Below are 22,612 nucleotides of genomic sequence, written 5' to 3' on the forward strand. Positions count from 1 at the left end.
AGGCATTGAAGTCAAATTGAAATGAAGAACAGTATATATAAAAACAAGATTTATTGCTGAAAACATACATGGTCCATCAAAAACAACTGCCTTCATGACAGATGTGGAAAAAATCCTGTCAATTTCTCTCCCATGAATTTTAGATTTATGTACAATTTGTAATACGTTTTAACACAAAAACATAATTTATGTTATTTACTTGTGTCATTTACACATTTTTTATACATATTGTTTTTTTTAGAAAATACAGGAAAAGACTGCACAAGCATTAAAAATACATAAATCTTTTGTTACCACGTAACCCCATACCAACATTGGCCTCGAACTTTGGCATTCTTAGTTTGTTACAAATCAACACTTTGGCTAAAGCTGTTTAATCTTTGAGCTGAAATGTATCAAACTATATGATCCCTGGTGTACAAATTGTATTTCACACAATATACATATATATAAACAAAGGTTTAATACTGTGCAAACTGCAACTGCTATTAATCCCTTAGGGCCAGCAGAACGTCAATTCTGCATGTCTTGTACTTGTATTTATAGTCCAAATGTACAATGAAAGTTTGACTGGTGCCTCTCTGTATACAAATGCCCAATGTGTGTGCTCACCTGACATGCAAGTATTGGAAACAATTTATACTTTCTCATCTCAAAAGCCAGAGCACGTACAGAATATTCAGAAATGATCGCCTTGATAAATAACATGATACAAGTTATTACACTTTGGGAGCCAGCTTCCCAACATTTTCTCTGTGATTAGTGTATATTCAACATTTCGGTTCACTCAAACTCCTGCATTCTTTCATCGGCTGTGACATTTTTGATAAATACAGAAATTGAGACCAATGTTAAAAATGCACTCAATTGAGTTTTGTGATACGTACAGGTTCATACCTGGGTGACTACGGTGAGTTCAAACAGACAGACCCATCAACAGTGTCCATGGTAACATGATAGTAAGGCCCAACCTCCCTTCAGGCCTTGTTAGGGGTCTTCTTCTCGCCCTGTGGGGTCTTACCACTTTCCAGGTATAGGTGTGCCACACTCGTACCAGCCTACATAAGTAACATGGGACTTCCCTCCAATCTCTCCAAAGCTGACGGGTTCCTGTCTCATTGCTCTATAGAAACCTGATACAAGGACAAAGAGGAGGGATAAGATGCTACGAAAGAAAATAATCAGACAGTTAATGGTCATGGCTCACTGACATACCTGTCCTGCTTGGTAGCTGGTCAGCAAACATCTGGGTGCCGGTCCGTCCATCAAGAAAGGAGTCCACAAATTGACAATGGTCCTCACCGTGCCCAGTCTGATCTCCAATGTTGTAGAACTTCCCTACCGTGAACAGAAAGGAAACAGGTTTTGTCTATCTATGGTAATAAATCCAACTGTAAATATTAACAATAACAATAAATTAATCTGGTTATTCATCATAAATGGTTGGATTGGGTTGGATTTGTATTTTTTCGTTTGTTTATAACTTCACTTACAGGTCAACCCTTGTTTGGATATTAACAGATGCTTTTGACTGTTGTATTTTTAGTCTTCAATTTTTTTTCATATTCATTGCCTTATTTATTGGTCCAACCCATTCCTTTTTTGGGGTCCTAAGCAAAGCTTTCATAATAAATAAATAATTGAATGTCCCTCTTAGGGTTGATTGATGCCAATTGAACCACTAATAATAAGGCAAAAGTGCATAGCTATCCAACTAAAACAAGGGAATTCCCACAGAGTTGACATTTTGGCCCCTGGGGGCCCCACGCAGCTGCTTACTTCACTAATGTTTCATGTCATTAAATCATGTCTGTAATTACCAGTGAGAGAGTCACTCAGATAGATCTTGTATCTCAGGGAGTTGCAAAGCTGGATACCCACAAACTTTCGGTACCAAGTTCTCTTCACATACTGCTTTCCATTGCATTCAGAGTACTCATCGGCTTTGAATGGGAACTGAGTCCAGATGGCATCTTTGCCTGTGAGGAAATCAGTAGAAGCAAATACTTCATACATTGTTTTTTTCTCTGTGTAAATAGGTGAATCTTAATCTTCCTTGAACATAATGATAGGAAAAGAAAAAGATGATAGTCACCTGAAACATTTTCACTCACTCGTGGATCCGCTACAAACGGGACAAAACGTTGCAATGAATAACGTCATCAAAACAACTGAAAATTAACACGTAGTCATGAGACATCTTGAATTACTGAGCAAGACAAACCCATACTTGTGTCGGAGCCCATTTGGCAAAGCATTTACAGTTTTCTGCCCCAACAGACTGCGCTTTGATTGCGCAAGGCATGAGGCCAACTAAGCAAAGCATTCCCTCTCTGTGCTTTTATTGTGGGTTTAAAACATAGCATTTGATCAATTCATGACTTTACTTCAGCTGCTTTATGACTGGTACAAATGTAGCTTTGTTCAGAGTGTTATTCTCACCAGGTGGATGATATTCCTCTCTGAGAGTACATCTGATGAGTTTACAAGACCCTTGTCTTAGTAACAACTGCATAGTATCCCACCTTCTGAGATTCAAAGCAATGCTAATCACTGCCTGATAATTAACAACATATACAGTCGCATGCAACTAATTGGTCTCCCCGAGGTTTAACACATCGGGGTTTATGAGGCAGATCCTCCAGCAAGACTTAGTGGATTAAATGGTTTTTGAAACTTGCCTGATTCTGTGCTAAAAGACACGGGATCAGTGGAAGGTCCTGTTCCCATCTCATTCTTCGGTGTGACTTTGAACTCGTAACTGAAATACGAAAGAAAGAGAGGGAATAAAAGGCATGCTCCAAACTTTAAGAAGTTTTCAATTTAAGTTCCTTCAAATACTGGCAGTGGGACACATAATATTTTTTTCATGCCTTTGACGGCTAGGAAAAGGTCACACACGCACAAGCACACGCACACACACACACACACACACACACACACAGCTGATGGTTATTCCACGTGCTGCGTTCAGATGTCCTGGCAGTAGTCGGGCCAGCAAACCCAGCCCAGGGGGAGGTTTCTGGTGAGTTCTGAGACTCCAGATGCTGAGATCTAATTAAAAACTCAGTGACCCTCTCCACCCAGATTTGCTCAGCTTTTGTGTCACTTTGGCCCTTTTTTTATATGCAAAACCAAGCGTGAGCTGCAAGACAATGCAAGTTTATCTGAAGATGCCTTGAATTAAAGCACAAATACAGCTTTTTCAGTGGCATTTAACACAGCTCTCTTGATCTTCTCAGCCAGCAGTTCAAACAATCATGATTTGTTGAAGGGGCTGCTTTGGAGTCTTCTTTAAAGCAAACAAAAGCAATGTTTACATTCTGTGTTACTCATCAAAACTCATTGTGTGTATCTTTGAGGTCTAAAAATGGACTTGATGGATGTTTTTCTTCTTCTCATTATATACTTGCAAAGTAGTTTTTTGTTAATTGTTTGAAACCTGGATTGTTTACACCCATATTAACTAGCAAGAAGGCTTTGTCTATAGTATCTTTGTTGGTGCGTTGAAGTCATTATTGACATGTTACTGCTACGTGTAGATCAGTGGAATAAGTTTGACACAATTGGCCAGTATGTGTATCACGAGGGCTGTAATGTCTGGCCAAGTGTGTGCGCACCAGACACACACAACCAGTAAAACACTCCATAGGTTGCTTGCTCCATAGGTCTACTAGAGGCCAAATCTCCACAGGAACCCAAACGTAAAACTGCAGGTTGTTCCTAAACTAAAAATGACTAATGTAAAAAACATGTTAAGGCATTGTGTCCCATTTTTCCACAACATGATTTGTTCTACATAAATATGTCTGAGTCACATACCTGCTTTCTGGTTTGAGGTTCTCCACAGCAGTGTGTGTCTGGTTGGTCGTCAATATGGACACCTCCTCTCCATTTGGTCCGTTAGTGGTGGATACAACTTCATACTCTGAAACATTTATTAACCTTTATTTAACCAGGAATATCTCCATTGGAATATCAGTGAGCTTTTGCATTTCAATATAAGATAAGATTGGAGACACAACAGGACTGAGTGGAAATGGAGTTCACTTCCATAGAAGTGCTCATTCTCCAAAGCAAAATTAGACTTTGTAAGCAACAATAACAGCGCCCAAGCACTCTGATGCAATTTGGACCCTTGAGACTCAACCACCCAAGAGCCAAGAGCTGAATTGGGGCTTTAAACCGCAGGTCTGTCATTCTTTCAAATGTCTGTCAGTGTGTATTTACTATACCTCTGGTGTCATTGTCAGATTTTTGCCAGTCTAGAATGACGAAAGACGGGCAGCCCTCCACAGTAACCACAGTGAGGTTGGAGGGAGGTACGCGAGGTGGACCAGTCACATTCTGATCACTGCCCTCCTCATCATCAGGGAAGTAAGCCAGGGACGAGGTGATGGAGCACGGCTCATCTGGCTTCTTATCCGTCTTGTAGATCACATGGGGAGCTGCACGAAGGCACAATAAAAACAGCAGTTACTCTTTGATGCATGCTACCTCAGCAACTCTTCTGTTGATTCATGCAGAACCGGATTAGTGTGAGATCTAACACATCTATTGAAGTCTTACCTACAAAGCGTGTCTTGCCCATGAAGTCAACCTCTGAAGAAGGCAATGGCCTGAATATCGAGGAGTTTTCATTAATGTCAAACCGGCTGCCTGAAAAGGAAACAGGAGAGAGGGCTTGGGATTAGTTTGATGGGCCAGCAGTCCCCTGGCAGCTCTTTCTGTCCTCATTTTTACAGTTCTGGCCCAGGTCAGCCAGCCCAGCACCTGCTCTGGCCTGCACACAGGCTTTTTTTTGCATGCTTCCCAATATTCAAAATGTTCTGCTCTTTCTTTCTTTATCTTACAACTATACACATCTGCAAGCTGCATCACTGATATCTCCTGATTATTATCATGTGCATGAAGACCGACGTTTTTTGTGTTTTGTTTTTTTAATCACATGCTGTTCTTATATAGAGGTACTCTATTGTTCCTGCAGGAATGGAAGCAGTTAGTGTCATAACGTTCCTCCTAAGATGCATTCAAAGTTGGGTTACTCATACTGTTTAATGCCGGGGAATGGGTGGTTGTCTCCTGTCTGCGCTCTTGCTTGGGCTTGGCTGTGACCAGAGGGAATGGCTTCAATATGGACTCCTTTTCTCCTTGTTTCAGATCCATGGGTTTATCTAAGAACAGAGAAGAGGGGAAAGGGGGGCAGACCAGGAGGAGAGATCAATTCTTCACTCTCATCATCTGACTCACAGTAATACACAGTTGTGATCCAGCTGCTCTGGCCATCCTCGCTGAGCAACTCACTGGCCTTTTCCTGGCTGCTGAAAGATCAGAGATAGCTTGTATCTCAAGTGGTTTTTAAAGGGAAAAGAGATCTGCCAGAATACATCTGCTGAGACCAAGGATGCCCAAATGCTCAAAAACCGTACATGAACGCATACACGCAGGCACGCACACACACACACACACACACACACACACACACACACACACACACACTGACACTGACACTGGCTTTGTGCACTTAAGTACACTTATGCTGAGAGAAGAATGAGAAAGAACAAAACAAGTGACAGAGAGAACAGTGTGAGACAGAAATTCTAGACAAGACTGCTGAGATGGGCTGTAATGTTAAGTTTAAAGCTGTTTTGTTCATTAGTAAACACTGTATATTTCATTGCAAGCTTGAGTTGTAAGCACTCTGTGTTTTTTTTTCAAACTATAACAGACGGCAGACATTTACTGGAGCTTGTAAAAATATGTGTGGTGGATTAATGTTGAATAAATTTGCTTCATGTGGGACTAATAAATAAACAAGAGTGTTTCCACGCTAGCAAGGGTTTTAAGATTCGGTCTAGCAAGCTTCATTCAGACAACAAAACAACAAGAGAAATACAACATGGACAGAATTTTTTACACAAGATGCTCATTGAACAATCATGTCAAAAGATATAGAGAAAATTCAACAACAAATAGGCCTGAACTTAATTTGTTTTTAGGTTCAATGTCACTGTCGGAGAAAAACCTTGTGTCATCTGTATCTACAAACAGCAGCAGTTTGGGGACATTTTTAGAATAGTCCAACAACGTTGCAGAGGGTTAGATTAGGAGATTAATACCACAGTCATATCAGTCCAATAAATATGATGCTACAGCCAACAGTTTAGCTTAGCATAAGGACTGGAAACATGGGGAAACTGCTATCTTGACCCTAATCTGAAGGTAAAAGAATCCACAAACCAGAACATTCAATTTGACCTCCATTGACTTCCTAGGGTTTCCACTCATTGAGTGACAGACTTTGTTACAGTTTTTGCCGATCGCTTACACACATGTTGCAGACTTTGGCCTACTGTGTCAAAACTTAACACACAGGCCGAATGAGACAAAGCACATACGGCAAAATGAAACTCTTGAAACAAAACATAACAATCCCATCTCAAAACTGGTTTTAGCATCAAAACAATACACACATGCACCTTTGAATTACTCTTTCCAAACAGCAACAACACACAGATGTGCTTTATGCAAAACACATCTGTATTCAGTACTTTGGATGGTTTTAGAAGTCTCATACTGATTTTTTTTGTGAAAGATTGATTCACTACAGCTCATCTAGACATATGAAAATAAAAATAAAAAAGCTTCTGGAAAAAAAAGTGGGTAACACTTTACAATAAGGTACACAAAATTGTAGTAGCTACTACATACCTACTACATAGATATGTGTTACCTACTACATAGGTACATAGGTTTTTTTGTGTGTTACCTACTACACAGGGTTTTTTTTTGTGCTACCTAACACATAGGTTTTTTTTTGTGTTACCTACTACATAGGGTTTTTTTTTTGTGCTACCTAACACATAGGGGTTTTTTTTTTTGTGCTACCTAACACATAGGTAGCACAATGAAAAAAAACAGTGTTGTAAGGAATGGGGCAGGTGGATTATGAACCCTTTGGATACCGCCTCACACTTGCGTCTGGCCACATCGCCTCATCGACATCACAATTTCATCCTTTGAGAGCCAACAGCGAAAAATATTCCTGATATCCAGTCTAAATGTCCTAATTATGGAGCTATTGTGTAGTTGGGCTGGACTTTCTGCCCAGGCTCCTACATTGATAGGCCATGATCTATAACATGGTCCACTATAGTGACCCTGTGTCCGTCTGTTGCCTTCTTTGTCCTTGTCCTCCTACCGCTCTCTCTTGTCCTCTTCCCCTGGCTCTTACTGTCTCACAAAGAAGCTGAGCTCACCTGAAGTCTATTTGTAATGCTAAGGCACACAATGATTGGTATTCAATTAGCTTTATTTTGTACATTTCATGTGTGTGAGTCTGTGTGCTTTTCCAAGTTTGGATGTGTTTAGTATTTTACATAGATGTGTTTTCCCAATGATTGCAGGAGATTTCATTTTTGAACAATGTGTCTTATGTAAAAAACTGTGTGTAGTGTTTTGCAAGAAGTGTTTTGGAGAATTTCAAACACAGTGCAAAGCATATTTTGTGTTTGTGGGGTTGGTGCTTGTGTTTAGGGCATGGTCACCAAAGTTAGAGGTTGTGATGCTTTGGGCCTAGCAACCACTATCAGTGTGTAAGCATTAGGCAAAAACTGTAACTATGGGCAGTAGTGAAGCTTGCCGCTTCCTGTCTCCAGTGTTTGTGCTAAACTAAGCTGACCTAACCTTTACCTGGCTGTTCCTTCATATTTACCATAAATCAGAAATAACAGTGGTATGAATCTTCTCATCTCTAACTCTCATGGTGCCAAACTGTTCCTTGAAAGCTGGGGTGAAAATGGCAGTTGGGATAGAGATTTGAATCCAAATACCTCAACCGCTCCACTTGTTCTCTTTGGTCCCTCCACTATGGTCCCACCCTGACACGCTCTACACCAACAACGTCGTGCCAAAGTGAATGGACAGTCCCAACAGCCAATAAGAATGGAGAATCGGAGCCTCGCTCTGATTGGTCAAAGTGTCAGCTCATGTTAACTTTGACCAATCCGAAATCCCAGCTTTAACTTGAGATGTTACTGATAACATTTCAATATGCTCATTAATTCCATTATGGAAAATAGTTGATTAGGATGAGACGGGTGGCTGGCATAAAATATTTCTGCATCTAAAGCTGGGAATAAAGGAAAAGTATGAGAGCCAGTGGCTACCAAAGCAGCAGTGTCCCCAAGACTAGCTGTGTGTGTGTGTGTGTGTGTGTGCGCGCGCGTGTGTGTGTGTGTGTGTGTGTGTGTGTGTGTGTGTGTGTGTGTGTGTGTGTGTGTGTGTGTGTGTGTAGGGACAGTGGAAAGGGCAAGGTGCAGCAGTGTTAAGTGTTCATCACTGCCCACTGTTCCTCACCATGGTCATTAGGTTTCCCCACCAGGTTGGGTCTCTTGTTGACAGGAATAGAGGGACGCAGAACTGCAAATTGTGGGAAACAAGAGTCCATATCAGATTAAGGACCACATTTAAACAGAACAGGTTGTCGGCACTGTGGGAGAAATACAAAACTGAAAACAAGTGTTTTGGTTATTTTTATAGTGAAATAATGATGAAAGAATGGCAAAGAAGTTTATGGATTCGAAAAAATAAGAGGACATTTGGTAGAGCAGAAGACAAATGTGTTGAAAATGAGTGTACAAACACAAGCAACAATAAAGCACATAAAAGCAAAGCGGATTGCATGTGAACTATTTTGAGAAGAGCTGCCACAGAACACTGCCATAGTCTATGACTAATGAAAGCCATGTCAGTGTTTAATAACCTTGAAACCAAAAGCCGGTGCTTTAACCACACATCCCACAATCCCCAAAAGTATAACTAAGGAATTTGAAATCCTCAGGGAACCCTCAACAGGAAAGTAAGGTAGCAGGTCCAATATTCCAATATGTTTTTAGTAAGCCTTGACTCCCTACTGTGAAAGATTATTTTGGATATAATGCCGTTTCACAACCAAAACTTCAGCAAAATTCCTTCAACCCAGAGAAAACAAAAATCAGGCCAAGCAATGCGTCCAGATCAATTTCACCCTAAACTGCTGTAATGAACACAATAAATGAATTGCCTTTACTCGATAAGTAATCAATGCTCTGTAATGAAAACACCTTAGCTACAAACTGTCAGATTCAAATTTCTTAACATGAAGGTACTGCCATGATTTAGTGTTGTTAAACAAGCATAATTATCCTAAATCTTTGCTGGAGAAGCTCTGGGAGGCTTGACACATTTCTTATCTGAGTTGCTAGGGATCGTCAATTTCAAGCAGGATTCTGGATAACCAGATTCATATTACAGAGCGTATTTTTCCCTCGTCATTTGTCATGTTCATATCTCGGAAATTAATTATTGATACCCCTTTCAACAAGATTATGTAATTGTCCGATCGTTGACGCCAAAACACCCCAAAAACATTTGTCTTGGATTTGTTTCCTTTCTGGGGCAGACTTCCCACTTGTCGGCATAAATCAGCGATCTCTGGCATCAATCCCAAGAGAAAAACATTGAGGCTATCAAGACAACTTAACATCTGCCAACAAGTCTAACTGATTAACCCCAAGAATACATACTTGGAGAGCCTTTAACTCACACATGGTCTAAATGACAGCTAATGGCAAACATATGCTTGAACATAACGGCGCACTATATGATAATGCCGAAATTTGACTGCCAGTCTCAAGATATATAAATAAGAAAGCCAGAGGCACATGAGGTGAAGAACTGACATCACAAATGAGTGATGTTATGGTTAACTGGGCAGGAAATGAGAACAGGACCACAGTGATGTAATGTGATAAGATGTAATGTCAACAATATACGTATACAATATGATCCGGTTGGTGTTCTCCAGTTTCTACAGTGCGTGTTTTGGCATGTTGTCCCACAATTAACCTCTCAAATAGCAGGCAGACTCTCAAAGTGCCAAAGGCCTCAGATTCATCTGTGATGTTAAACAGCAGCAGTGGTGTTGTGACCGCTGGGTTCTGTCAGATAACTTCCTCCTACCCTTCAGGGCGAGAACCAGAAAAAAACAACACGCAATTAAAAACACGACGGAATAAGTTCTGTCCAGAAAAAATATTCCTACTGAAGTAGTAATGGATGGACACTGTCCATTACACAGCTGTAGTCCACACTACGAAAATATTTGAAAGAAATTCAAGTTCAAATGCCAAGGTGAAACTGAGCTCACGCTCAAAAATAAACTCGGCTTAAGCGTTGGTCCACAATAATAAGTAACAGTGTTGTTTTAGAAAGGTATCAACAGTCATTTGGTGCTTGGATGGGTGTGCAGGGAGGCAGGGAAAATGTAGAGTTGCTTCCAGAGAGCCATGTGACTCCTTGAAGACCTCTGAAACTGTCAAAGTTTCCAGAAATAACACACACCAGCTGTGACGTAGGACTGAAGCACAACCTCAAACAAAAAGGAGTCAGCAGGGTGTCCCCATGTGGTTTCAGATATGGTTTGCAATACTACTTGAGATGGATTTGATAACCAACATTAACTGAGCATGCCTGGCAGAAAGTAAACAATGTGATTGACCAGAAGAAAAGGTCAAACCATATTCACCTTTCACAACAGGCATACTAAAGATATTCTCAATTTACAGGTCTATATGTGTGGGAAATTAAATAGAGGGCAGGTATATGCCAAAGTAAGGAGGTCATATGGCTTCAGTCTCAGTCAGGTATAAGCTAATGACAATACTGTATATGTATTGGACAACATAGACCACGACTAGACATACAGTAAAACATTACACTGACAGACATGATGAAAATCACAAAGTATGGGATGATTGTGACAAAAGCACACATCAGCGTGACTGTGTCAGGGACATAACAATGCCTCTTGGGTTAGTGAATGAGGAACGCTGAAAGGCGATTATACTTGGTTTGTTTTTACCAGGTTTCTCTTTGGACCACACCACAGGTTTAGGGAGAGTATTGCCACTATGATGCGTTCCATCGGCTGTTGGAGGGAGAAAAAGCGCTGTTATAAGGTGTTTGGTTTTGTCACTGTGACAAACCAAATAAGAAAGACAATGTTATCTTTGTCTTCCTTTTTTACTGTCTGTTTAATCAACACTGTCCAATGTCAGTGACAAGAAAGCTGGAGATCTTTTAGTGTTTTCCATCCGGGTTTACAGATGTTCCTGCTATACAAATGAAAGTGCCCTTGCTTTGAAACTTAAGTCAGTTGACATTTCCCACTCTCTATTCTTCTCTAACTCTTTGGGGAGTACAGGTAGAGATGCAGAGAGAGAAAGAAAAAGAAAGACTAGCTGCAGCGGCTGTGCTGTGTGCACAGTGCTTGGCTTGGCATGGTTGGTGTAAAATGTGGTATGTCCTGCCCAGTGCTGCGGCCAGACTTCCCACACGGCCAGTAAGAGGAACCGTAAATCATGTTAACGACCCTGACCCCAGAGACGCAACTGCTGCTCGTGCTAGCTATGAAATACACACCGCGCACATGTGGCAGACCTTGGAGAACATATGGACTGTAATACAAGGTGAAGAAGAAGATTGAGGGAGGAGTAGAGGAAGGCACAAGCATCCAAATGTCTATTGTTTGCATTCAAACACAGATCAGGTGCTACATCGAGTGCAATGAGTTTGTTTGGTCTTCTTGTTTAGATGCACGGCTGTGGACAAAAGTGTGAGACAGTGCTGACAGTAGAAGATAACCTGAGGCAGCTACTTGGGAAGAGAGAATGAATGAGAGGAAAGGAGGTGAGTAATCCATTACCCCCTGGTGTGCTGGAGCTGTGAGAGGAAGTGAGTGTCTTGGATGAAGAAAATGGTCGGCCACCATTACGATTGGAATGAGTCGGAACCCGGGTGCGAGACTGCGTGGTGTTTATTCCTCCTAGAAGAACTGATGAGCTGGGTGAACGAGGAACTTCAGCAACGGACGGTTTGCGGACACCACTACCTACATGGGAAGAAAGGCAATTGGGGAGGTTAGAGATGATCCACGTCCGACGTTGACAGCTTTACCTTAATGGAATAAATGAAAGAGCACAAAGATGAAAAATAATGTAGAAGACAGGACAACATAAAGAGTGGACTGAATGAAATGGGAGGGAGACATAAATGAGATCGGCAAGCCAGTCAGACTGCTCTGGTTGCAAGTGGGCAGGCGTGACGTGAGTGTGCTTGGCTGAAAATGGAGGCACACATGGACGCAGGGATAGTGATGGGGTTGGGTGTGTGGGGTGGTAGGATGGAGATGGAGATGGGGAAAGAGTTACATTATCCAATGGGTACAACTGAAAACACTGGGTTCCACGTGACTTGACGAAAAGCAGAGATGGTAATGGGACAAACTGGTCATGGAGTTTACCCTGGTTGTAACTACCAGCCTTCTCTGTAGCCAGGGCAGGTCTTGGCAAAGGCTTGCCCTCTTCTGGTGGACTAGGAGCTGTATGAAAGAAAACTCACTATTTATCTAAATAATATGTAGATGGATAAACTTTTGAATTTAAATGTAAAGGGGGCATATCCTACCCTTACTTGCCAAACACAAGGAGATGATTGTTGGCTTTAAATCAAGTCTACATTAATGTCACACAATATTGAACTCTAGCTGGTATGGAAGACCAATTTTGATGACATGTTTAGATCTCACCTTGTTTTACCAATTGAGAGCATTTAATCATGGTTTGGATGAGTTAACATATAAAATATGAACACAAAATGTATTACAATCATAGATTTTCAGCAATTCATTAAGATTACCTGAAAATATTTTAAATGTATTAACCAGATTCTGACAATAACAAGATATATCTGGTTTTGTCAATTTTAAAAACAAAAACAAATGCAACCAAACTGTAAATAAATATGCCACTTCAAAACATAAGGTTTTAATACTTGACTGTGTGGATTGCTGATTGCAAAAAGAAGGGTCTTTACCCGTAGGGAAACCCTGCCTTGGGGTGACCTTGGTGGGTTCAGAGTAGGTCCTGGTCTGAGACTGAATAGGAAGCCCGGGTTGATGTTGTGGTCGGGGCCTAGAACCCCGGTGTGGCTTGGGGAGAGGTTCAACTTGGGACTGAGACTTGATCTTTTGTGTATGTGTTGGTTGAGGAATGGGTTGAGAATGAGGTGCAGTTTGGGTATGACTCTTTGTTGGTAATTGGGGGCGTTGCTGAATCTTTGAGTGAGTTGGTTGTCGGTTCCTTGTCCTTGTTGGCTGAGGGTGAGGTTGAGGCTTTGGTTGCCTCTTTGGTTGAGGTTGTCGCTGCTTTTTTGTTTGAGGCCATGTTTTGGGTGTGGGTTGGCTTTTGGGTAGAAGTTGTGAAACATTGTTCTTTGGTTTCTGTGTTAGTTGGGCCTTGGGTTGCTGCTGAGTGGTTAGTTGAGGCTCTGGGTTGGATTTTGGTTGAGGTTGTGTTCGGGTTTGTGGCTGAGTTGTGTTTGATTGTGGTTGAGGTGCGGGCTGAATGTGAATATTTGGTAGTCCTTGTTGTGTCTGGGGTATGTGCTGGAGTGTTGGTTGGGGTTGTGGTTGGGTCTGGGATATGGGTTGGGATATTGGTTGGGGTTGTGGTTCAGAGTCAGCCTTTACCCAGGGCCTTAGTTGAGTTTTTTGGGTTTGGGGCTTTGGTTGTGGTGGTGGTGATCCATAATACTGGAGCGAGGGGTTTGGTTGAGGTTGTGCATTAGTTTGGGACTGGGAATTTTTCCCACCATGTTTCTTCACATTTGTACCAAGGACTGGCGCGGACGCCACAGTGGCTGTAATGTATTGTGGAGGACGGAGCTCGTAATCTAATGGGACCTCCAGGAAAGGAGGCAAGACAGATCTGGAGAGGTCTCCTCCTAGGTTGTTGGAGAGAGAGAAAATATGGCCATCAAGCCACAATACTGTGCTGTAAAATATAATCTTAATATAATATTCTGTAGGTAAGGTTCTTTCCTACATGACATGTCATAAAACAATATGGTATTTTATTGTCATGAAAATGATGAAAGCACGACATAAAGGCTGTTAGGAAATAGCTGACATTTAGATCAGCAGGAGTGCCAACAGCTACTGAGCCTGAGGACTGACAAAGCTAATGTTGGACTACAGCACAGGTTACACAATTACTTCTTTCTGGCACTAATCTGATAAAGGGAGTCCAATTTCAAAGGCATCGATACTATATGGACATGTTTTCAATGCAATAGCTGTGTTACCACACACAGACTCAGCTACTGAATGCCTGTGAGTGATGGCCATCCAAATCCTTTGGCGGAGCTTCTAAGAAGCTATGACAGATGAGGGTGTAAGAGTTGCTGACTTATTGCTTTCTGTGTGATTTGAATAGATTTTTAAACATGGATTGTTCAATCTGATCAGAAGTTCACCTCAGTGAAAGAGAAAAAAAGAGGAAAAGGAAGAAGAAAGGAAAGACAAAGTGGAAAAAAACAGCAGGGAGAGAAAACATGGCATTCCAGGCCATTAGTACCTCGACTCATTCGCAAGGCCATGTTATGTTTAAAATACCTCTGTTCTGGGGGTTGTTGGCTAATTTAGTGGAACTGACCAACATAGCCAGAGCAGGGACCATAACAATGGGCAAATGATTATTTCTGGAAATTTTATATCAAATGTCATCTATTATGTAAAATGCACTTTTTCATGTTTTTTTTAAATGATATTGGGTCCCTGGTGTGACTAAATACTCCCAGAGTATGAGACGAAACAACCCTCTATCTCTTTCTCCCCCTTTCTGAAAACCTGTGTTCAAAACATTTCTTTCCCATTATGCCGTCACAAGGTGAGAAGACCAACATTAGCATAATATGTGATCTTTAAATATATATTGAAACTATAGCTGTGTCTCAATACAGGGACTATAGATCCTCTGAATCAATGCATCCCATGACAGTAGAACCTTCAGAGTACCAGAGGGCCAGACCAATGATGAGCCTTTTCCCTAATGAGAAACCAAAACTATGGTACATTCAGGTCCCCCTCATTCATGTTAGGTCCATTTTGGATATGATCTCAAGGATATTGCTTTCATAACACAATAAAATACTAAATGGTTTTCATGTTACCTGAGCTTACAGTTTTACATCAACACAAAATGGATAACTGGTAAAAAGCTCTAGCTGTTCATATTACCAGTGATTTGTGACCACCTTTATGTAAATGGCTGACAAAGAGTTGACAAAGATCAAGTTGAAAACGTAGACTGGTGCCAAATGGATAGTGAGATAATACGGGTTGCAAATACCAAATAGTTGTGGTCTACACTTTTGATGGAATCTTTGAAATTAAACAGGACTGTTTGGTCATATTCAGAATTGGAACATGGAATGTGTATGGTAAAACACTAGTTTTGTTTGGTAATAATTAAGGTTACTCACAATTAGAATAAAAGATGCATGTTGGAGAAAGGGACACATAACTGAAAAGTACCAGAAAAGAGGAAGATAGAAATTCTGCTTGAGTTCCTGTTGGAGAGAAAGGAAGGTCTGGTGCATGCAGTTTCGTCATGCATACTTCACACCATCACCTGCCCTGCATTGAAAAGCAAAAGCCTTAGGTTTTAGAAATAGCTGAAAATGTAATGGCTGATCATCATGTAAATTATACTGAAAGAAAAACATCAGTAGTGAAAGTGCACAACATAATAACTTACATAGTGAATTGGATTAATGCCGGATAAGGATTGTGTTGGTAATTATGGATTTACAAATAGCAATCAGAGACACACGCAGGAAAATTGAAATAAGACTGATCTTAAATGCATTATTTGACTTAGCAGCACCTAACAACGTTCTCAAGTCTTGTCCAAAGGTCACTTTCTCTCAAAGACGAAGAACACCCCAACATAAATCTTGGTCAAACTGATTTTCCTGGCTTTGCGATATAACTTGCAAATGATTTGTAACACTCACAACAGAACCCTGAAAACATAATTACGAGTTGTTGCAAGCTTTATTGTTTTGCTTAAATGCCATTCAGCCAAGCCCACTTACCGTACCCTCATTACAACCCAAAGAGCTGACACCATAGGCTTCCACAGAGGAGGTCTAGCTACTGTACTCACTTAAAGCATGCATCTTATGCTCATGCAGCTTATTACAAAGGACACTTTAAAGTATTGAAAGCCCCGTAATTACAAGTCAATGACTGCATACAGCCGGAATAATAGCCACAAAGCTTTTTTCAAAGAGAACCATGATTCAGTGTTTACCGATTGGCTGTTTGTTGGCCACATGCCGTGTGGATCCACGGGTCGACACAGATGCCTGTGTAGTAGTTGTGGAAGGAGCTGAGAAATATAGTGTACGTTAGAAGACCTGGGAAAGAAGTTATGTTTGTCCTGCAAAAAAAACTGATGTATGCATGTATGTTTTTTTTCTTTTTGGGACCTCTGAACTTAGCTTTAGGTCAGAAAAGTCATTACCAAGAGTTGTCTTTGGAGCTATGTTCCCGGAGTTAGGCAGTCTGCCCCCGGTCCTGTTATGGTGAACTGACAAGGACAAGGGAAGAGAGTTTTAAGTAAAGGAGTCACACATAAGATTCATTGACTGATAGACCTGAAAAAAAGTAACGTAAAGCAATTTCACAAAGGTATTATATGTTCTCATCAGCAAAATGTGCAATGTTCGTAGAAATACAGTATCTGAATCTTGGGCAGCATAAACAACTGTAAACACAACAGTGATGTGTTATGAACTTTTAAAATTATATGTAGTAGTATTCTGGCCACCTGAGGAACGCAAAACCAGTTATATTCATACTTGTTTTAGCTCAGATGTTGCTAAAACGTTATAAATTACACATTATAATTTGAGCTATTGCTAGTAGAAACAATACCGATAGCTTCTCCACACGCATACAGTATTACTGTGCAGTTAATATGGATTGTGCAAAATAATGCTTTTTGCTAACCCCATCAGCATGGACACAGTTTGAAATCTGCTTTACTGTACATGTCATCTGCAATAAACCAGCAAACTGAAAAATCGTGAATTATTAAAACGTGCGACTGGATATGACGAGGTCCTGTCTGCAAAACGATAAATCAAAGTTCTAGTTAAAATTCTTCCAGTGCTTAAAGCAGGGGTCAGAGAGAAGGGCTGAAACAGACATTTCTGAGCGGCGATAAATCACAATGCGTTATAAAAAAAAATTCTGCTGCTGTATTTAAAAAAGGGTTCAGTGGGTTTGACCAAAGCAGCATGTCTCTATTGTCTTACCGTGGCGAGGCCCAAAGGGGAAGGAGTGTGGCGTCAAAGGTTTCTGATGGGTGAAAGACAAAAGGAGAAAGGGAAGAATTAGTTAATCAAATGATCACAATAAGTCAAAGTATTAGCATTTGGCCTCCACCCCATGTTATTCTCCTTCCCCTCCCACAAATTTAGGCCTTCTACACCATGTCGAATTGAGTAAAAATCCCTGGTGAGAAGCTTGTTATTTGAAGTTTCCCTCTGGAAAGGGGCAAGTGTCAGGGCTGATTCTCAACAGCTGTGATATTTTACCATTACAAAGCCAGGAGCATGTGACACATAAGCCCTGCATTGTCAGTAAATCAATGCCCCGTTTTCTCCTCTCAACTCATTTGCACACTCTTATCCCTCCTCCTCTATCTTTCTTCTCATCTCTTTTCTCTCTCTCTCTCTCTCTCTCTCTCTCTCTCTCTCTCTCTCTCTCTCTCTCTCTCTCTCTCTCTCTTTTGTTCCACTCCAGAAGTTAGCTAGCTACAGACTGCTCTCTTGGCTTGACTGGTCCTGGCTGCATTGGTGCTGTTTCCATTCAGCAGTGGGATGGAAAATGAATGAGGCAAACAACCCTGAGAGTAGCATAAGCTCACCAAAGTGCACAACACGGGCTCCAAAGCGTATTGCCTGATCCAAAAGATACACCCTGTCCCCAGAAATATTTCTTTTTTAGGTGAAGAAGTGCACCTAAAGTCTCTTCACTCTAACTGAAACTTTTTCCATTTAGCATATTCAACCTGTATTCACATATCTAGACTGTTAAGAACATGGGTTGTGCTTTGATAAGAAACTTAAAAGTGTGTCTTGTACATACCTCAGGGGTGACGGGACGTGTAACGATTTTCCTGATGGGCTTTTCTAGAAACATGACACAAAATAAGAAATCGGAAAATAAGTCATCACAGACACACAAATAGAATGTGAAGGAACTAAATTGCAAACATGCTTTTCTCAAGATGCTTTTGTCTTAAAGGATTGAATGAGAGAGTTCTTCAAAAGTGGCCTAATACAAGTTAACAAAAAACCTTTGGAGTAGTCGATGCATAAATGTAGTAGTTACTACAGTACTTTTTTTAAACCCTATGTAGTAGTTACTAAATTAAACCTATGTAGTAGGTAATGCATTTATATGTAGTAGTTACTACAATTATGTGTACCTTATTGTAAATTGTTACTGTTTTTCTTAATGCCTTAATGGCTACGCTCACCCAGGAGCTACATCTGGGCCTGGCGCAGTAAAAACACTACCGCTTTTGTCAAAAGGGGGTGCAGAGTTAACAAAAACTGAAATTTCCTCTGAGCACCTTTAAATTACTGATCGTTGATGATAACCGAAAAGTTCCCCAGTTATTCTGAAGGCCAGAGGCATATAATAAGCATCTGTCCTCTTCTGTGGATTTTCCTATTCAAACATATATATATTATTTACATAGTGTGTATGCCCATGTTTATGTCCACACATGTCCACTTATGTTGCATGAATCTTTGTTGATTCTGACTGTTTTATTTTCTTCTTGTGACATCCATAGCCAAAGTGCTCTTTATTTGGGGCGAGAATATCATGTGAAAATCTGACAAACATACCGTCGTTGCTTCCTGTGCTGATGTTGTGGATGACCGGCTTGCTCCACGATCCGCTGCCATCCTTAGAGTTGGGCTGGACACCAAACTCATAGACCCCATTGGGCTTCAAATTGTCAATGACTGTGTCACTTGTTGGGCAGGTCTGGTAGTTCCACTTCCTGTTCTTCTCACGATAGCGCACCGTGTAGTGTCTGGACCAAAGACAGGGAAAAATCGGGAAAATGGAGTTAAACAGTCAATCTTTCATCTGTGAAGAAGCTAAGACGTCTGGGTGAAAGATTATCTTTAGTTCAAGAACTATACAGAAAATGTACTTGCCTTTTTTATATCAAGATTGTTTTCATTCTCAATTAAGATGGTTCTGGCATTTCAATCTTTAATATGCCAGCAAGGACATTTACATGTAAATGTCACACTATAACTACGACTAGCTGTTAGATACCATACTATCATATTGCCTTGTTTTTTTTCAGTTTTGGTTCATATACTGCTGAAAATGTTCCAACAGCTTATTTCGAGAAGAGTGTATGCAAAATTGCAAAAAATATTCATCCAAAGTTTTCCACTGGGGTCTCACACTGTTTATTTCTTCATGAGCTCCACAGTCCGGAAATAATGTTTTGATTAAAACAACCCACAAAAGGGCTGATGCATGCGTTTGTCCACTTATTCAGAAAACGGATATGAAACTAATATTGCAACTTAAACCAAGAGGACAGTTGTTTCCAGAAGGTTAGTTTGAGCTTTTCATCTAATGCTTCCAAAATGACCTTTTTAGATTTCTTTGAGAGAAGGAAAGCTGTGTCAGGCTGTGTTGGTGGATTCCTCTCCTCAAACCACCTGGATGCACAGACTGTCCTGGATCCACTGCTTAGTAACCCGAGAGACCTCTGGGAATCATTTACGGTTAATGCCGTTATGTAAGAGTGTCTGCACCAACTGCATGTGTGTGTGTGTGTGTGTGTGTGTGTGTGTGTGTGTGTGTGTGTGTGTGTGTGTGTGTGTGTGTGTGTGATCCAGCATCTGTTTCCACACTTACTAAAAACTACAATACAGCCAGCGTACATTATGTGAAAAGGCTGAAAATGAAATCTCCATGCATTAGTGTGATTCTCTTTTCAGCAAATCTGTACCAGCCATCTTTCCATCTTTGCTCCTTGATGGTAGAAGTTAAAATCTAAATTTAAAAAAATCCTCAAAGTAAACTAACTCTAATGAATAAGAACTGTCACTCATAAATAATAGTACTATACTGCAAGATAAACTGCTTCTAAATGTGCAATGCTCCTTCCCCGGACTCTTAACTCAGTCAAATCTAAACACACAGATATAACCCAAATATGTTTGAATCCAGTGGGACTTACTGTATACTTCCCAAGGATACCATTACCTTCAATGTCCATCGCAAGTAAAAATCCATTGATCCGTTTATACATCAAAGAAAATGAAATGCCTCAAAGAAACATAACTTTGTGTAAGATTCTTCTTCTGTATCAAGGAAATGCAGTGATGGTTGTCTGTGCATCTAGGGGAACTTTGCAAACAGGAGCTGCCAAAGGCTAATTGGGCATGCTTTAAATGGGGTCAATTTGTCCAAATGTAAACAAGCTTCTCAATTTTGTCTAAGCAGGGGCGCCCACAGTGTCAACAAGTGCTTGAAAAGGATGATCGTGTGTGTGTGTGTGTGTGTGTGTGTGTGTGTGTGTGTGTGTGTGTGTGTGTGTGTGTGTGTGTGTGTGTGTGTGTAAACTCACCCATCCTCAAGACAGTCATTCATGATGTTGGCCTCATAGGGGGTTTTCAGTAGCGTCCCCCAGGACAGCACGACTGATGACGGTGTTACAGACCCAATGACCAAGTGTAGCGGCTTCTCTAGCTCCACTTTACCTGCAAGCACATTCAAATGTTACCTCATCCACTTTTACCCATGTCACCTTGGAAAAAAATTATTTCCCCTCAAACTCCTTATATGAGCATTACCTGAGCACTGCCTTTTCACCTCATTGGTTGGGATGGGCTGGACAGCAACAAGGTACTTGGGCTCAGCATCTAAACGCAGAAGGAAAACAAACTATATTTTATAGATCCACGTCCACGGACGTACTCATCTTTCTCTATATAATTATTAGCCACAACTTAAAGAGGTCAATATACTTAGAATGTACACCAAAGCAATCTGTTCCTCATCTCTCAGTAAAATGTTGTAAACACACTTATCAACGGACGACTCTTACCAAATTCAGTCTCATACAGTTGCCCGTTCTCTGGCAGCTGAATGAACTGTTTGGAGAACATGCTGCTGCCATAGCCCAGGATGTAGCCCTCCAGCTTGGTGTCGGCGTTGGGAAGTAAAAACTTCATTGTGATGGTGTCTCCTGTGGCATTGATGCGGACTTTCATGTTCTGACGTCTCACTAAGGAGGCAGCAAAGGACACACATTAAACGTTCAAGTCATTCCTGTTGATGTTGTTGATTAAGCAATAAGGCAAACGAAATGGAAGAGAGAGAGACGGGGAGGTTTTGCACACTTGAGGAAAATCCAAGTATTAACACATAAGACAACACTTTCAGACATTATATACCTTTATCTTTGCAAGTTTGATAATAGGATTTAAAAAGCTTCCGATGACATCAAATACAGAATGGCGCACTTGTGCTTTTTCATGCAAGTATTCATCAACAATACAACATATCATATAAAGACAGCAACCAGAATATATATATATATATATATATATATATATATATATATATATATATATATATATATATATCAAAAGTAATAAAAATTTAATGATTCACAAAAATGGGGAAGGTGCAGTATAAAAAACCCTCAAACAAACCTCTTGTTTTCTCCTTCCTATTTCTTGTTTTGTATAATTACAATAAAAAGTTGGCATGGGCATGTACGCAGAGTTGCGGTAATAAAATGTTTATATTTTAACAACCTACGCTTTCCAGATTCAACACTTCTGTTATCCATCACTTCACAGGGTCACTCGATGAGCACATGCAATCAAAGCAACCCCGCTGCTGTTTTAAAGCTGTTTTAACGCTAGCACAATGCTAGGAGAAGTGCCTATTAACACTTTTTATTGTGAGCTTTCTAACTGCATGAAACTAGTTATGCATATGAAAGTAGGTTTCATATGCACATATTAAGGATAAATCAAGCATCTTAAGCCGCATACATTGGAACTTCATTGTGAGGTGTTAGATGGTGCAGGATACAGTATGTGTGCTCAGTGTTGGCTTCTGAAATGCATACACACACTGTTATTGTAACTCAAAGTCTGTGAACACGTGTTATCAACGCCTGAGGTCAGCAAGGCCATGTCGAGCTTGTGTTGATCTGACAAGAAAATAGTATGATATAATGCTGGCACATATATACAATATTTTTGTCTTTCTCTCCCACGTGCACACAAAAACACTGACATCACTTCACAAGGAACTTCATAATTCTTGCCAAAACTGACATCTCCAGAATACAGAATCCTAATCAGCAGAGCCTGGAGACAGACATGTGAGAACAGGCATCAAAGGGTGGGTCGTAAGAAACGCAAGCCAAAGAAAGGTTACAGATGAGCTCGTTTTTTTACTGGTCAGAAGAACCACAAAAACGTGACTACACAGAGAGCGACTTGGCAAAATATCAACTGCGTGAGCAAATACGAAAAGTAGTAGATTAAAGAAAGGTGAGGGACTGCATATTTGATTCAACTTGTAATGTTTTCTGTAAGTGACCAACTCAGAGCTGAAAACAGATCCTTTAACTTGATATGAAAGCACTGCAAAAAA

The 22,612-nt window shown here is 40.6% G+C and overlaps 1 protein-coding gene across 8 annotated transcripts in view; it reads right to left on the reverse strand.

The window, feature by feature from the left end:
- Nucleotides 1-34: 34 nt before the first annotated feature.
- abi3bpa (ABI family, member 3 (NESH) binding protein a) overlaps nt 35-22,612 on the reverse strand; it is a 28,020-nt gene continuing 5,442 nt past the window's right edge. Inside the window, exons 2-23 of one of the 8 annotated variants that reach the window (XM_080037738.1) lie at nt 21,045-21,224; nt 20,791-20,859; nt 20,565-20,697; nt 18,811-19,001; nt 18,041-18,084; nt 17,206-17,248; nt 16,410-16,475; nt 16,197-16,274; nt 12,916-13,824; nt 12,344-12,421; nt 11,747-11,932; nt 10,904-10,969; nt 8,359-8,421; nt 5,052-5,174; nt 4,570-4,659; nt 4,236-4,448; nt 3,823-3,928; nt 2,682-2,761; nt 2,096-2,125; nt 1,821-1,979; nt 1,216-1,338; nt 35-1,133 (exon numbers count right to left, since the gene is read on the reverse strand). In XM_080037738.1, the coding sequence (XP_079893864.1) occupies nt 1,018-1,133; nt 1,216-1,338; nt 1,821-1,979; nt 2,096-2,125; nt 2,682-2,761; nt 3,823-3,928; nt 4,236-4,448; nt 4,570-4,659; nt 5,052-5,174; nt 8,359-8,421; nt 10,904-10,969; nt 11,747-11,932; nt 12,344-12,421; nt 12,916-13,824; nt 16,197-16,274; nt 16,410-16,475; nt 17,206-17,248; nt 18,041-18,084; nt 18,811-19,001; nt 20,565-20,697; nt 20,791-20,859; nt 21,045-21,224 (3,146 nt within the window). In that variant the 3' untranslated portion in view covers nt 35-1,017. The remainder of the gene's footprint in view (nt 1,134-1,215; nt 1,339-1,820; nt 1,980-2,095; nt 2,126-2,681; nt 2,762-3,822; nt 3,929-4,235; nt 4,449-4,569; nt 4,660-5,051; nt 5,175-8,358; nt 8,422-10,903; nt 10,970-11,746; nt 11,933-12,343; nt 12,422-12,915; nt 13,825-16,196; nt 16,275-16,409; nt 16,476-17,205; nt 17,249-18,040; nt 18,085-18,810; nt 19,002-20,564; nt 20,698-20,790; nt 20,860-21,044; nt 21,225-22,612) is intronic. The other 7 variants (XM_080037740.1, XM_080037739.1, XM_080037741.1 and 4 more) reach the window with 7 other exon arrangements.

Source organism: Ammodytes marinus, assembly GCF_949987685.1.
Source record: "Ammodytes marinus genome assembly, chromosome: 12".
NCBI lineage: Eukaryota > Metazoa > Chordata > Actinopteri > Uranoscopiformes > Ammodytidae > Ammodytes > Ammodytes marinus.